The 17,361-nt window shown below is 39.4% G+C and overlaps 1 protein-coding gene across 5 annotated transcripts in view; it reads left to right on the plus strand.

The window, feature by feature from the left end:
- The window catches only part of Magi1 (membrane associated guanylate kinase, WW and PDZ domain containing 1), a 549,538-nt gene that overhangs the window by 447,432 nt on the left and 84,745 nt on the right, over positions 1 to 17,361 (plus strand). For 2 of the 5 annotated variants that reach the window (XM_013010552.1, XM_013010554.1), the window contains exons 5-7: positions 3,396 to 3,597; positions 9,358 to 9,440; positions 14,030 to 14,065. In XM_013010552.1, coding sequence (XP_012866006.1) covers positions 3,396 to 3,597; positions 9,358 to 9,440; positions 14,030 to 14,065 — 321 coding nt within the window. Of the gene's footprint in view, positions 1 to 3,395; positions 3,598 to 9,357; positions 9,441 to 14,026; positions 14,066 to 17,361 lie in introns of all 5 variants that reach the window. The other 3 variants (XM_013010553.1, XM_013010556.1, XM_013010555.1) reach the window with 2 other exon arrangements.

Genomic DNA, 17,361 nt, shown 5'->3' on the forward strand with positions numbered 1-17,361 from the left:
AGATTGCACTAAAGATACAGAGTTAGAAGGGCCCCCCTGAGGGAGAACACTCTTTATGTGTGCTGAGTCAGAGTAGAGTTGGCCAGAGTACATAATTATTTACACAAACAAAATCTTTTGTGTAAACATTTTGTTTATTATGGATAGTTTGGTCAGTATATAATAAACCACCAAAACCAGAAAAGCCTGATTTTCCCACTACTGCATCCAAGAGACATCAAAAGGTTATTGAATTGTAATTTTAGGCTTTTCTGCCTTTCAGTCTATCCTGTTGCTGGTCATTAGCTTACTGACTCTTGGGTGTCATTTGAAGGCAATACTCCTTTGGCTAATGTTTCTCTAGTACTGGGTGGAAGGCCCTTTTCTGAGCTCTTTTCTTTCTCCTTAAGCTCTTTATGCATATGTCGGGAGGTCACGTCATGTCTCCACTATCACAAAGACCCAGTGTGTTGTCAGAGCTGCCATGCCAACCCAAAAATGTGTTTTAAATCAGCTTTATCAGCTCTAAGAGGCCCCAGCGATTTTGACTGATTTGTGCACAGCAAGAGATGCACATAAATCTGAGAGCATAGACAATTTAAGATAAGCCTCAAGGTTTTTTTTTCCCCCAACATAAGCTTATGTTCTTAAAGTCACTTCCAAAAGTCTCCAAGTGCATTGGGGAGGGAGTGAGGAAGGAGGTTCAATGCTTGAAAGATTCTGATTTACTAGGAATAACGTGCCATTCAGAGATGAGCAACTTGCATATTCCATTCCCGGTCCACAGTTGAGAATGCTAAAGGCCAGCACACGTTTCACCAGTAAAGGATGGATAGACTGGGCATTCCATCTCCTTATCTGGGCTCACTCCAGCATCCCCTTCTACCTGTCCTCTGTGATTTATGGGAATCCTTTAGTAAGAAAGTGATAGCAAATGATTCATAAATTAAATGAAAGAATTTTTCCCCTTTAATGCAAACATGTATCATAGTCAGAATCATGACTGGGGCTGTGAATTCTTGAGTCTGTCCTGTGTCTACTTCAACTTCTTAGTGTTGGACTTTGTGTGTTTCTTTTCAGAGAATGAGGTTGTTGGGTTAGGGTGTGAATCAATTGGTAGAGCATTTGTCCAGCATGTATGTTTGATACCCAGCACTAGGGGGGAAAAAAAGAAAAATGAGAAAATGAGATTGTTTGTAAGGTTTGTTTGATCTTAAAGAAAACCTATAGAGGGCATATGCAGTTAAATAAAAACAAAACTATTAGCCAAGCACCAGGTAGCTCATGCTTATAGCTACCAACCTCCTAGCTACCCAGGAGGTTGAAATCTGAGGATCATAGCTGCTAGCCCAGGCAGAAAAGTGCATGTGATTCTATCTCTAATAAAACCAGCAAAAAGCCAGAAATAGAATTGTGGCTCAAATGGTAGAGTGCCAGCCTTGAGTGAAAAAAGCCAAGCAAGAGCTTGAGGCTCTTAATGAGAACCTCAGTACTAATACCAAAAAAAGTTTCTTATTTTGACCTAATTTCCTTTATATTCCTTCAAACTTTTGATTATTCTGTTAGTTTTCTGATGCAAGTGGTGAAACTCTATTGGCCTAAGCAGAAAAGTGGCTTTTAGGAGTTGCCTTGATTGTAGGTATAAGCCAGGGATCTGAAGCAACTTTCTCCATTTTTCTTCTCTACTTTTCTCTGTATGGGTTTCTTTCTTCAGTAGGTCTTGCCCAGCCATGTCAGGGAGCCATAAACACGTAAGTGTAAGCCTGTCAGCTCAGTAACTCAACATCAAGAGGCTACCACTTTCTCTGTAGTTCAAGCAAAACGTCCTTTTCTTTTGCCTGAGATATCACACTTACTCATGAATCAACTGCAAAGACAAAAATGATGGAGTACTTCTTGTTGACAAAGCATATTCCCTGGGACTAGAAGTAGCTTAGTGTCGGTTTCCTCCACATAGACCTGGAAGAGAGGGCACAATTTCCACACGGAGAGAAGCCTAAGAAGGAAGAGATGCAGGACAGAAAACCTCTGCTGGCAAGGCTAGCCTCCTCCATGAAGCTGGGTTTGGGTTGAGATGCTTGTTTTGCAGGCTCGGCAAATTCTCCATCCAACTTTCAGATTACCTTCGTTCTCCTGTGTGTCATTGGGAGCGTCTCATCAGAGACAGCTTTGAAAACAGCCTTTTATTATTCTCTACTCTGCTTTCACTACATCAGAAATGTCTCCAGGAGAATTACTGTGGAGATAGAAAATCACTGCCTCCCCTGATTATTATGTTTCAAAGCCCCCTGGAGATTGACATTTAATATCATCAGCCTCTATAAAAATTCAGCCAGAATGTCAGCAGCACTGTTTGTGGATACTTTGGTGAGATCACCCCTGATGTTTCTAGTTAATAAGAAGGCAAGGAGATTCAGGCACTTACAGGATCTTGTAAGACCCAAGTCACATTAGTCCTCCTACGCTCAGAACTGTCTTGGTTTTCACAGGAACAGTCTCTTTGGTTTTCCTAAAGTGACTCGAATCTGACTCACTGATATAGCTGTCTCCATATCCTAAACTTTTATATCCTTTCTAGCTTAATTTGTCAGTCTTTGATCTTTGCCAGTGTCTTCCAAGCTGTTTTAAATAACATCCGAAAATGCATAAAAATGCCACAGTGTCTATGTTTTCAGCTTGGAATTTTGGTGAGTCACAAACCAAATAATACCAATGGTATTATTTGATGGCCTGCCTGCTTTTTAATAGTTTTTAGGGTTTAAGTTGTTAATTGAGCTCTTCTTTGACTTTTCCAGAATTGTGTGTTATATTTGGGTATGTTCTCTTCTTATCTTTAAGTAAAATAATTCTGTTGGTGTGTTTTGTTCAATTTTAGTGCTGGGGATTAAATCCAGGGCCTTGAGCACACTAAGAATACACTCTACCACTGAGTTCATTCCTAGGCCGGGTGGTGATGTAAGGAATATTTGCCTAAATAAAATAGAAGTCGGGCTGGGAAGATGGCTCAGTGGTAGAGCGCTTGCCTTGCATGCATGAGGCCTTGGGTTCGATTCCCCAGCACCACATAAGCAAAAAGAAAAAAAAGACGGAAGTGGCTCTGTGGCTCAAGTGGTAGAGCGCTAGCCTTGAGCTGAAGAGCTCAGACACAGTGCCCAGGACCAGAGTTCAGGCCCCATGACCGGACCCAAAAAATAAATACATAAATAAATAAATAAATAAAATACAATAAAATAGAAGTCATAACCAATGGGCAGCAGTTAGGAAAAGATAAAGGATTGTGAACATAGATAGATCTGATAGATCTGTCCAGTGCGTCCCAAGCTTGGAGTTTGATTCTGAATGCCTCTGTATTTATTTTCTTTCTCTGTATCTCTCCCATCTCTCCCCTCCCCCCACTCCCCAATTTCATCAAACAGCCGATTCTGGTGACCAGGACGAGCACATTCTCCAAGAAACAGCAGTCCCACCTGTGAATAGTAGCACCGTCGCTGCTCCCATCACGGACCCCTCTCAGAAGTTCCCACAGTACCTACCTCTTTCTGCAGAGGATAATTTAGGTCCTCTACCTGAAAACTGGGAGATGGCCTATACCGAAAATGGAGAAGTCTATTTTATAGAGTAAAGTATACAATTCTTGTTATTCAAATCTCTCTCTCTGTCTCTCTCTGTCTCTCTGTCTCCATCTCTGTCTCTCTCTCTCTCTCTCTCTCTCTCTCTGTCTTTCTCTCTCTGTGTCTCTCTCTGTCTCTCTGTCTCTCTCTTTATTTCTGTCTGTCTGTCTGTCTGTCTCTCTCTGCCTTTCCGGGTTTTTATTTGTTACAGCAGGTAGGGGTATAATTTAAATTTAAAAGAACCGGTCACTCACTGATGCGATTCTTTTCTAAGATTTAATGAGCCTTATATCCAAAAGGTATTTATTTATCCATTTCGTTCTAGTTATTCAGTCTGAATAGTTCAAAGTAGGATAAGGTTAGCAATTCCCTAAAGGGTTAGTAAGTAAATCATAGTGTATATAAATTAAGTTGGGATCTATAAGTATTATATTTGACCATTAAAATAAGAAATTCCTTTTTTATTCTTTGTTATTTTACTTTTTAATATTTTATTGTAAAGCTGCTGTACAGAAGGGTTATAGTTACATGAGTAAGGCAAATGAGTACATTTCTTGTCGAGCATTGTGGTTTTTTTCATCATTGGGTTGTGATTTTTTTTTTACAGTTGTGTTTTCAGATTTCTTCATATATTGTGGATACAATTAATTCCATTACTGTATTTGTGATTCACAGACTTTTTTTTTAAGTCTGGCTCCTGTTTTCATTGTATTGTGGCTTTCAAGGAACAGAAACACTGCTTTGACTCGGTTATCATTGAAATTTGCCCTTTTTTATGGATCCAAAAAAGAGACACAATGCTAATTAAAACATTTAAACTTAATAGTACAAGCAACTAGGTTCCATCTCCAACATGTAATAACTAAAATAAAGCAAAATAAAGTAAACTCATATGTATGTTTATTATCCCTTCCATAGAATGAAATTGACAGTCTACTGCTATGAGACAAAAACAAGAGAGGACATTGTAGAGGAGTATAGGAAGGATCTCACTTCTGTAGTATAGATGATTTGGAGTCAGGTGCTGGTGACTCATGCCTGTGCTCTTAGCTACTCAGGAGGTTGAGATCTGAGGATCATGGTTCATGGCCAGCCCATGCTGAAAGTCTATGAGACTCTTATCTCTAATTAACCAGCAAAAAGCCAGAAGTAGAGCTGTGACTCAAGTGGTAGAGTGCCTACCTTGAGTAAAAAGCCAAATGAGGGCACGAGACCCTGAGCACTAAAAATTAATAAATGAGTAAATAAATAAATTCATGTCTAGACACAGTACATTATGTAGCAGAGATATACATGTGTTTCTGTGAAAAGATTCGGAAGTATCTTAAGGAATTACTATATAACATATTTTTATATGTGTCATATAAAGAATGAAAATGAGAAAACATAATTTCTCTCTAACCGATTGGGATTGACTAGAAAGGCATAGAGCTTAGGACAGCCTCTTTGAGAACACACCACCTAGGGGGAAGTCTGAGCTCTGTGAGTTCCCAGTCAGAGAAGGGCCAGTCTATTCAATATTTGATGCTAATACAATTAACCAGCAAAAAAACTGGAAATGGAGCCATGGCTCAAGTGGTAGAGTTCTAACCTTGAGCAAAAAGGGAACAGTGCCCAGGCCCTGGGTTGAGTTTAAGCTCCAGGACTAACACACACACACACACACACACACACACACACACACACACACACACACACACAGATAGGAAAGGTAACTTTTTCTGGGAGTCAGAGAAGTGCAGTGATTGACCTGAAAGGTCACACTATTGGCTGCACTTACTACTTGTGTGACTTACCAATTGGGAACTGAGTTTCCCTGTCTGTAAGAGAAGGAGATGAGGGTACTACATGCTTACCTGTCACACAGTGGTGAGAAGAGAGGAGATGATCCTGTGAAGGACTTGGGCCAGCAGTAATTAGTCATTCCTGCTTCTCTTACCGTTTTCGTCACTGCAGTTATTACAGAGGAATTTGAGCATTGTTAGAGGAAAACTGAGCGTCAGCGATAAGCCCAGAATTTTGTGCTTTGCTTTTGTTACAAATTGCCTTCAAAATTATGTCCATTAAGAAGAATTGTGCTGAGAAAAGGAAAGTATAATAGAAGCATTCTTGATACAGAATAATGTGTGAACTCAAATCTGTGGATAAGAATATACCTGTAATTTCACTGAAGTCTGAATTAGACATTGGATATGCTAACGGTTAGGGATAAGCTAGCCTCACAAATAACACTAGATACCTCTTTTTCATACTTGAATTCAGCTTTTACATGGAAAGAGGCCAGTGTCTCATTGGTCTAATGTTCAGAAAGTAAAGTGAAAATGTGGCCTGTGATAAGCATGGATTTGTTCCTCACTTAGATTTCGAATCTCATAGATACTGACTCTACATAGCATTTTTGGCTAGGGTCATAGCTCAGCAGAAAGACCTCACCTGATATACATGATGTCCTGGGTCCAATCTCTAGCAATAATAGTAGTAGTAGTAGTAGTAGTAAGGAGGAGAAGGAGGAAAAGGAAGAGGAGGAGGAAAGACAAATACACAGCATTTATGTGGTAGCCTAAATAATATATTTGCTGGTTACTGAGTTTTCAAGTGTTTTTCATTCAGAAAGATATCTTCTTAGAGCTCTTACATTGAATAGCAAGTTAACTAGAATTTGTTTTGTGTATGTTTTACAGTTTTGGAAGTATCTAAAATACTAGTATGAAAAAAATCCAAAATGGACCCAGGAACCTTGGACATTGTGTAGAAAACAAATCTGAGGGCCTTTGAAAGGAGAAGCAAATCAAGCCCAGGGCCTCCCCACCTAGGAAGCAAAGGACGGCCAGGGGAACCATTTCTGGGGTTTTCTTTTTACTTCATGTATATCAGGCTTGGAGCAATCCAAAAATGCCAGTGGATAAGACACAACAAGCCCTAAGGAAAACTTAATTTCCCTGGTCAAGGCATCAGGAGGAAAGCATCCCATGTGCCAGGACTCTCGTTGAGCAGCTCTTATACTCCAGCCTTTGGTCTTCCTCCTGCTCTGACAAAGTCATGTGGGAGGCTGGGCCTTTCCCCTTGACAGGGTGCCCAAACCTTTGCTACCCAGTGCTGTCAGAAAGACTGAATGCAAAATGAGTGCTTTGCTTTGAGTAAGGTGAAAGCCTTGAGGAAGTCTGGATCTCCACGTCCACCCCGTGGACAAATGCGTGGTTCCCCTGCCATGTTCAAAGAGGATAAGAAGAGGCAGGATGCTCACTTCCGTCATGTGGTGGAGTTCACCGTCTTCCTGGGGAGTAGCAACCCCAGTGGGGATCAGTAGTGAGATTTTTACCGGCTCCTAGACACGTGGCTGTTAAAGCTGAGGGAGCTGGTTTACCCACTTCCTCTATAGAATCAATCAAAGCCAGGAGGAACCCCCCCTTTTTTTTAAGGAATTTCAGAGGCAGCCATCTAATTAAAAATTTAAATAACATTCAGTCTGTAATGTAATACCCAAAATGTTCAGGTTACTTTTTTAAAAAGTCTGTTTTACTGAGAACCACGAAGATCTAAAATTGGGTGAGAGAAGCAAGTCAATAGATGCTAACATGAAGATGACAGGAATGTTCGATTGTCTAGTGAAGATTTTCAAAACATTCATTATAGCCAGGTGTGATGGGGTACACCTGCATTCCCAGCACTTGGAGGCTGAGACAGAAGGATCTTGAGTTTGAGGCCAGCCTGGGCTATGTAGCAAGACCTTGTCTCAAAAGGTAAAATAAAGTAAAATGAAACTAAAAGCAGCCATTATAAAAAAAAAATACTCCAGTGAACAACTATAAGTTTTCTTGAAACAAGTAGGTAAAAAAGATCAGCCAAAAATAAAGCCTCAGCAAAGCAGTAGGAGATAATAAAGGACAAAAAATAGCAAGGAAAAAAAATGAACTAAGAAAACAGCATAAAATAAAGAGCTTACTAGATGGATTCAACAATATCCAAATGTTTAGGAATAGAATGGAAGGGAATTAACTTAGAGATAGAAAATAAAATTACTCAATCTGAACAACACGGAAAAATTGGGGTTTTTAGTTAATAAGAAAATATTTAACATTTGTCATCAGAATCTCAGGAGAATGACAAAAAAAATTTTAAGTGAGAAAAATGAAAATTCCCAGATTTGACAAAAGAAATAAAATTAAAGAGATAAGAAACAAGATGAATGAACTAAAAGAAACTGCACTGTGAAAATCAGAAACAAAAAAAAAACATTCAACATTCAAAAAAACAAAGGTCAGATGACAGTTCACTTTTGAGAAATGGCAGAGGATGGAAGGAAGTGACAAAGTATTTTTCGGGTGCTGAGAGGAAAGAAAAATTAAGCCAATGTTCTCAGCCCACAAAAAATATTCTTTAGATTGAAGAGAAAGTCCAAACACTCATAGATGAAAAAACAAAACTAGGAAAATTTGTCACCAGTAAATCTGAATTTAGAGATTTAAGTGCTTTGGTAAAATACTTCAGAAATCTTTCATTCCTACCCCTAGCTATAGCTGAACTTCAAACTTGGGGGAAAAACATTAGGTTACTGCCTACATACTTTTAATTCAAGCCACAGTGACTCAAATCTGTAATCTTAGCCACTTGGGCAGTAATCAAAGTGGCGCCTTCTGAGGCCAGCACAGGCCAAAAAAACCAAACCAAACCAAACCAAAACATTTTTCTAGACTCCTTCTCAATAAATGGCTGGGCCTGGTGACATCTGCTTGTCACCCCCAGCTTCAAGGAGCATCAGTAATTGGAGCATTGCATTCTAGACCAGCCTGAGCATAAAATAAAAATTTTATATCTCAAAAGTAAACCAACACACGAAAAAGCTCATCAGAAAAGTCCCTACCTAACAAGTGTGCAGTCCTGAGTTCAATGCTTCATATAGCCCCAAATAATATTTTTTTTGTTTTAATTTCTGGTTTGTAGCCAGAGTTACTAGAGTGCTTACTTGCACTGTACTGGGGCTAGGGGGTTCAAACTGAATTGTGTCCCAAGGTTGTTCATTGGCTTAGAGAAGCAGAACTGATGTCTTCCAGCCATGCCTGTAACATTCCTGACAGGACTGACGGACAAGATCCTTGTCAGTGTCTGTCAGTCTCTACTCAAAGGCCTGGGTTACTGTTTGTGTGGGCTTGACTGGCTCCAGCAGGAGGCAGGGGTGTGGCAGGCTTCTCTTCCTCAAGCTTGTTCTTGGGGAAGCCTCTGGGTTCTGTTTGTGATTGACTGGTCATCATGGGCCACATTCGGTTCAGGAGCAGTATGATTTAGGATGCCATGATGAATGAGATATATTAGTGGGTTTGAGTCACATCCATGAATTGAGGTAATTTCACACTGCCACCATAATGTTTACATATAATACAGTGGGTGAAATCACCATCTTCCTTGTGAATTTCAGCATCCAAGATTTCAGGCATAGGCAAATTTAAGGCAGAAATTTTTCCTTGGTATTGAGAAGGCTAATAGTAAAAATAAGTGTTGGCCAATAGACAATATGAGCAGAGCATGTCATTTCTCCCTAATTTTCTCAAACTAAAGCTTGTATTTTAAGCTCTTAGACCTCAAATGTTGATGACTTAGATATGAAAAATGACTCACTGAGACCTGTCTTAGCTATTGTATCAGTTCAAACTCTAGTTTTGTAGGTTGGGTTTGTTGGAAAATATCCTCGCTTTGGTTGAGGAACTAATAATTCGGTCATTAACTTTTTTCTTTCTTTTTAACCCAACTTCTTTTTGTTTTTGGATTGCAGCCATAACACGAAAACAACATCTTGGTTAGACCCTCGGTGCCTGAACAAGCAGCAGAAACCTCTGGAAGAATGTGAAGACGATGGTAAGGCTGAGGAAGGCTCTGGTTCAGTGAGTTGGAGGGTTATTTATATGTGAAAATGTAGACGGTAGTAAGGCAGATTGGTTTTTACCATTGAATTTGTAGGTGGTAACTCAATTTCTAAGAAAGGCACTGCAGTTTACAAAGGCTAGTAAAAAAAATCTGGTGGAATAGTTGGAGAACAATTGCTTTACATGTAGGCCTGGGCACACACCAGAATCTCCATTGGCAATAGAACCTGAGCTCAAATAGAGCAGAACAGAGCTATTCACAAGTGGATTGTATCTTCTCTGCCTTTGGGTACTTGAGAAAGACTTAGTGTCTAGAAATAGAGAAATCAGGGATGCTGTGGTCATTCAGACCCCCAACTTTACATTATAAAAGTCAAGAGGACATTTTTTGTTTCACAAATTTGGGAACAGCAGAAGTAGATCTTGACATGCGGGGGATAGCTGTGTAACATCAGATACCATGATTTCTGTTTTAAGGAAGAGTTGAGATGTTAATGATTCCTTCACCTTGCCTGTTCATCTTGGGAACAAATTAACTGCCTCTAAGAGTTTTTGTTGGAGATGTTTATATCCAGGCATTGGTGATTCTAGTTATTTCTCCATCTTGAAAAAGTAAGACCCAACAAGCACATTTCTTTCCAACAGTCCACTGGAATCTATCCCAAATTCTGCTAAAATTGCAGTCTTATGGACTTATTAAAAGGAAAATGGCTTGCTCTGCTGTTCATTATTCATTTCTGACATTTGAATTAGTAGTATAATTATGGAATCCATATTTTCCTGTAAGATAAACATTAGTAATTTCTCTTGAAGAATTGTTGTGTATGTATATGGAAATGGGAGGTTTAAAAATACAGGCTAGTATTTTAAAGTATATCCTGTTTAAACTTTGTGCTCCAAGGTACCCCCTTTGTACATGGTTTGTAGCTTGCATGGAGTGAACATATTGTGTTCATGTTTATTTGAACAACTTCAAGTAGAAACTCATGTTCAAAGTTAAGATACTCATTTGATTTTGGGCTGCCTGGACCCACTGCTGGAGGGGAGCTGTTGCAGGATTCGTTCTTTGTTTCACAGGCTCAGGGAATAACAGACTATTTCAATTATTCAGATTTAATATGTGGGTAACGAATTTTCCAAGATTGGGAAATAATTTAACCATAAAACTTTGCAGAATGAAACAATCTTTATTTGATGATTGAATTTTAAAGGCAGTCCAAGGGCTCTTCTTTCTTTTTTTGGTCTTTTCCTTTTTTGGTGCCAATACTGGGGCTTGAACTTGGGGTATTGTGCTCTCCCTTAGCCATTTTGCTCAATGCTTAAACTCAGGACTTCATGCTCTCATTTGCCTCTTTTAATTAAGGCTGGGATGCTACCACATGAACCAGATCTCCACATTTAATTAACTAATTAATTTTTTATTAATTTTAGTTAATCCAATTAGTTAATTGGAGATAAGAGTCTCTCAGGATTTGTCTGCCCAAACTGGCTCCAAGCTAAGATCCTCAGATCTAAGCTTCCTGAGTAGCTCGGATCAAAGTTATGAGCCACCAACACCTGGCTGGTTCAGGTACCCATATTACCTACCATAGAGTCTTTGATATCAATATTCATTCTAAGAAAACTGGGACTATATGAAGATGCCTGCTAATATGATTATATAGATGAAGGAGACAACAGGAGCTTTTGTGGAGAAAAACTGTTATTGGAGCAAAAGCATTAAAAACTGAAGTTACTGAATGTTTTCATTACCACAAATTACTAATTTTTCACTGTTAGAATTCTTAGGATTTGTTATTTCCTTTAATGTAAAGTATATATTCATACCAAATGTAGTTAGTTTAGTAATCATCCCATTAACATTAGAATTAATATGTTTGTTACTAATAGAAGCTATGTATATATGTCTGTGTGTCTGTACACATATAGCATAAAATAAATACCCAGATATGGCAAGCATCTATTAACACAAAGCTGCCTCATGTTGTTTATATTATGTCACAAATCAGGGAAACATTTACTGCTTCACAAATATTGTCCCTGGTTCTTTAAGTGTTTTTTGGTTTTGTAGTGCTGGGGACTGAACCTATGTCCCCTCACATGCAAGGCAAATACACTCCTCATGGAGCCACATCCCTAGTTTATCCTGTTTCTTTCTATGCTCTGTAGTTCATAAGCACTTGGAATGTAACAGTGTTATACTGAGTTATTGTAAAGATGTTGTATTCTTTTTTGGCTCTCTTAAAAAAGAAATAATGACCTAGTTTGGAACTGTGATCTTCAGTATATTAATTACTTGCTCAGTGTCTAGCTTTATTAGAAGACTCTGACCTTGCCTTTGAGCTCCAGACAAACATTCGCATCCCAACTCAAACATGCTTCAAATTCTCTGATTAAAAGCAAACTAACGATCATCCCCACCCCCCAAAGTCTTTCCTACACTTCCCAGTCACCATGGAAGGTAAATTCCTGTAGACTCCAGAGTCCCTTGGTCTGAATTTATTTGGCCTCCTAAGTATCTCTGAAATCCATTCCATGTTTTCTTCACCACCTGTGCTTTTCTCCCTAGGCCACACCTACTTCCCACCTGGACCTTTACCTGCTTCCTCCTTCTGCTGCACTCACAACTAAGTCCCTTCAATTCGAAAGTGCTGATATTACCCCCTGACTAACCCTCAGTAACTCTGCAGCCTGTTCAGTGCATGCCTGGTCCTTAACCTGCTGTTTTCACATAGATCTTACCATTTCACCAACCAAGTACCTGTTCCAAGTGCTCTAGGATCTTCAGATACTGCAGTGAATCTACAGACAGGAAGCCCTGTTCTCAGAAAGCAATTCTGGTCATTTTTTCACCAGTCTTTTTGTTAAATTTGCAGATCTTTCCTTCAGATTTCAGCTGGGAGACCTTCTCTAGGGTCTTACTTTCAGATCAGACAAGGTCACTCTGCAGTGAATTTTCTTTTTCTTTTTTTTTGGGTGGGGGGTCCGGTCATGGAGCCTGAACTCTGGGCCTGGGCGCTGTCCCTCCTCTTCAGCTCAAGGCTAGCACTCTACCACTTGAGCCACAGCACCACTTCCGGCTTTTTTTCTTTTTGCTTATGTGGTACTGAGGAATCGAACCCAGGGCCTCATGCATGCAAGGCAAGTGCTTTACCACTGAGCCACCTTCCCAGCTCTGCAGTGAATTTTCTTTAGAGAATTCATTACAGGGTTAACTTTACGTCTCTTAGCTTTGGACTTGCACCTTTGGACTTGAAGAAAGTCTGCTCCTTTGAGATCTCTGCCACTCAGGATGATGATCTCAGTAACTAATGAGTGAAGAAAAAAAAGTAAGAACCTTCCCATAGATATTATTCACCAACCCTCATGCAGGCAATTTCCACCAGTGCTTTTGTATAAACCAAATAGACCCATTAAAGAAACAATATCAGTCCACACTGTGGGCATCTCGATAGTTTGTTGTTGTTGTTGCTTTTGTACCAGTACTAGGGCTGCTTGAATTCAAGCCCTAGGTGCTGTCCCTAAGCCTTGTCCCTCAAGGCTGACTCTACTGCTTGAGCTACAGCTCTTCTTCCAGCTTTTTGGAGAGGAGTTAATTGGAGCTATGAGTTAATTCCCGTGTTCCCGGAGCTACTCTGGGTACGGGATGTGCCACAGTGGTGAGAACAGGTCGGACCCTGTGGTCCCTGTGTTTTTGAGGTTTCAAGTGGGTACAAGAGCCACTTGCTGTGGAACTGGGGAGACTTTATGTATGCAATGATGTCATGTGCTTGCACCATGCTCTCTTCTGAGTAATAATGAAATGTTTTTTACTGGCAGCCAGCAGAGGTCAAGAATAGAAAGGATTTTGGCTTGTTTTGCTTGTTGAAATCATTGAGAACATTTTTTTTTTATTCTACTGTTTCTGAGCCATTTGACTTAGAATGTTCACATACAAATAACCACAAAAAGCAATGCTCTCTGCCCCTTCGGCGTAGCCTTCCAGCCCTGCTTCCTTAATGCCCAGCATCAAGGACAATTCATCTTTGCAGCTTCTATTTGAAAAGACATTGAGCTCATTAAACAATCTGCTTTCTCCATTCATCCTCGCCTTCCATTTTCCAAGCTGCAGTTATTACTTATAAGTGAAGTAATGCTTTAATTGTGAGTGTAATTGCCTCTCCGATGAGCGGATTATGGGAGGATTAAAAGAACTAACATTGAAAGGTCTAACAGCTTTGTTTGCTGCAAATAAGGTCTGAAATAAGTGACTTCCCTCTTAAGAACATTGAGACCACAAAGGTATTTGTCATCTTTTATAACCAACCAAACCCTATTTTGACATGCAAGGAAATGAGCCGTATAATTATTTTGCCAATACCAGTTCCTACTGTTCTGTGATTTACACTGAGGTCGCCCGGTTACTAGCCAAGCCAATGAAATTAAACCACAACGCAGGTAAGGACAAAACAAAAGTGATGTGTTTGCTGCTGTTTTGTTTTGTTTTGTTTTGTTTTCCTGAGGGAAGTTTCTTTCTTGGTGCTGGTGTCTGAATTTTTCTTCTTTCTTTTCTGTCTCCTTCCCTCTATTCCTTTGGAGAAGAAGGGGTACACACCGAGGAGCTGGACAGTGAACTAGGTAAATGTTCTTTCTGCCTTGCTCTGCATGACCACCTTGCATGTTGGGTTGTTTAATCCAGCTGTTTTCTTCCCATCACCCCTCAGCAGTATGGGCTTCACACTTAACTAAGCAAGCACTCTTTAACACTTTAGCCACGCCCATGGTCCTCTCTGCTTTTGTTAGTTTGTTTGTTTTTCAGATAGGGTCTTCCACTTTTGCCCAGAAGGCCTTGGAGTAGGACCCTTTTACCTTGTCTCCCGAGTAGCTGAGAGAATAAGCATGCACTACCATGCCCAACTAACCCTTCTGTTTCTTGAATTTACACTTTACCACTCATATGTTCACTCATATAGCCATCATGTAAGTTATGCGCATGTTGTCTACAAAGAAAGAGTGTGAGTGAATTTGAAATTGGAATTAAGAAATGAGCAAATTGGCCAAGAGTCTTGTAAATTGAGGATGGGGAAAGAACTAAGTTGTGACCCTTGAACTTTCATGTACCCTGATTCAGCCTCATTGCTTTATTTGTTTAGTGTAGAACAAAACAAAACCCCACAAGTTGAATTGAATTTATGATTGTTGTAGAGGTAGTTACAACAAAATAATTTCAATGATGAATAGTTACTGAGTCTTCTGGTTGTATTATTATTGTTGTTATTATTATTATTAAGTCATGGACCTCAGATTGCTGATCTTATCATTGTGGTGAATGTTTTGGGAAATAGATGGAGTATGTATTTGTGTCATCTCCCTGAGAGGCTGTGTATCAATGTAAGTCTCATCTTGACTGTGATAGCTTTTGTGGTTTAAAATAATTTACTTACATAATACCAAACTTTTTTATCTTTGCTGTTGGAATATATTTGATTATATTCCCTTTAAGTTCCTATGTTCAGATTTGAACAATATTAAAATTACTTTGTATTCCATCTCATACGTCCATTGAGAGCTCAATAAAAAAGTACAAATTTCAGCTCAATTGCAGATATAATCCTTAGCTAGTAGAAAATTGGCCAAACCTATTTTTAAGTACAAGGTTGACATTAATATGAGTGGAACTGTCCTCAAGATTATTGAATCCTGGAAATTTTTCAAATTGTCTTATGATCTAAAAATATATTTAATATAGGCTATTATTTTCATTTGGTTTTCTTTTGTTATATAGATAAAAGCAATTTGGGTTGATAATTCTAATATAGAATTTAGTTCTGTTTCTCTTCATGTTTGGAAAATATCCCGTTATAATTGACATATGCCCCTATTCGAAAACTATTGAGGCTGGCCAGCCAGCTGACTTTCTCTCTTTCTTTCTTTCTTTCTTTTTCTTTCTTCTTTCCTTTCTCTCTTTGTTTGTTTGTTTCCTCCTTTCTTTCTTCCTTCCTTTCTTTCTTCTTTTCTTTCTTTTTTTCTTTCCTTCTTTCTTTCTTTCTTTTCCCCCCTCTCCCTTCTTCCCTTTGTTCCTTTCTTTGGTGTTTTTCAATACTAAGGATTGAACCCAGGGTCTTATTCATGGCAGGCAAGTACTCTACCACTTGAGTTATAACACAGTTCATTTTTGTTCTGAGACAGTTTGAAACTAGTATTATTTAGGAGAGGAAAAAAATAATTTAGTGATACTATATTTTAATAAAAGGATTTATTGATATTAGATAAAGTGATTGGAAAAAGAACTAAGTTTTCTATATACAAAATGACTGTCTTATTTGTTGAACCAGTTTCAACCACTCTGGATACGTAAATAATACATGTGGATGTCTGCCCCTCAGTGGCAGTGGGGGAGTAGATAGTACAGCTATGAACAGGCACACGTCCTTAATTGCTTTGTGCAAGTTGCAGTGTGGAAATTTGAAAAAGACATTTCTGTAGTTTCCCTCATGTAACTGTGGGAACTTCCCTGTAGTGTTAATGATGGTGGAAAATGACTTCTAATGCTACATAATGCCCCTTGTTAAAGTTGTAGTTGTAATTGGGAGGTGGATTAGGTTCTGTTGTGGAGCTGTCTCAGGGGTCATATTAGACAGTCTGGCTTTCCTACTTTCTGGCTCCCCCACTTCCTGGCTCCCTAGTTATTGGCTCTACAACCATGGCAAGTTGGTCCACCTTCTCCTTGACTCCCCTGGTACTTCTGAGACCTAGTGAAAGTGAATGCATTACCTATCCCTGTGATCATCACATGGCGGCATGATACCTCTCTTGATCCCTTTAACATGAGACAAGAGAGGAGTATGTTGTTTTCTAGAAAAGACCCAAATATGTTCCTGTCGGTAGAGTAGATATGACAGTCCATTTTGGCCTGCCCCAGTCTTCTGTATAAAGAGGACTGCATATGCACATACATACACACTTCTCTTGCATTTACTCCAGATTTTATTTTTTTGGACAGAATTTTCTTAATAAAAGGGGCTTAATTTCAAGCAAAAGGAATTTTTGGGTTTCCAGATGCTGGAAGGAATCTTTCTCTAACCTGCCTCTAGGCGGTGTGGATGGTTGCTGTGCATGTTCAGTGATAGAGTGTTATTCTGAACTCTTCAGTTTGGGCAGTGCACACTTGAGATTTGTAGATTTTTGTCATGTGTTCTACAGAACCATCCCTTGAACCTAAACACCCCTGCACAACCTTTTTCAGGAACTACAGGGTCTTGGAGGGAGTGGAGTCTATTGGGGGAGGCAGAGATAAAAGAGGGAGTCTCTGAACCAGAACATTTAATCCACTATTGACCTTTGCAGTAACTCAGTTCAGAGAAGTTAAGCTACCAGCTTAAAGCCACAAGGCAGTTTGTTGCCAATATATCGTCCTGTGGGTATCCTTGTTGCAGTGGGTCATCCTGTAGTCCTTGTTTCAGTATTTCGTTATTCCCCTTCCCCTCCCCAGATTAGACAGATGTATGTACATGATGCAGAATACAAAAATCAAGGACAGTGACAACAGGGGATATTCAGTAGGAGGAAGAATATACAAAGAAACCAAAAAAAATCACATAGTACATTTAAAACAATAACAACAAAGACAGACCTCTTGTGTCCATATCTTGGGGTTCATTTCACTTAGCATCATGTTATGTGGACATATGTACATAGCTCTTGAGCTTTTCAGCTCATCTTATAAGATTATCCTTTATGTGTACTAATTGTTGCAAATAAGGGAAACCATGGGACCTAAATTTCTTTGGGACTGGCTTACTTCACTTAGTATGGTTTTTATTCCAGGCAGGGGTGGGATGGGGTAGGAGGAGTGTGGAGCGGGGGGAGGGAAGGGATAATGGGACAACAACAGGGAAGGGGTAACAATGCTGGACAAGTAATGTACTCATTGC

This window comes from Dipodomys ordii, unplaced genomic scaffold (genome assembly GCF_000151885.1).
Source record: "Dipodomys ordii isolate 6190 unplaced genomic scaffold, Dord_2.0 Scaffold12, whole genome shotgun sequence".
NCBI classification, from domain to species: domain Eukaryota; kingdom Metazoa; phylum Chordata; class Mammalia; order Rodentia; family Heteromyidae; genus Dipodomys; species Dipodomys ordii.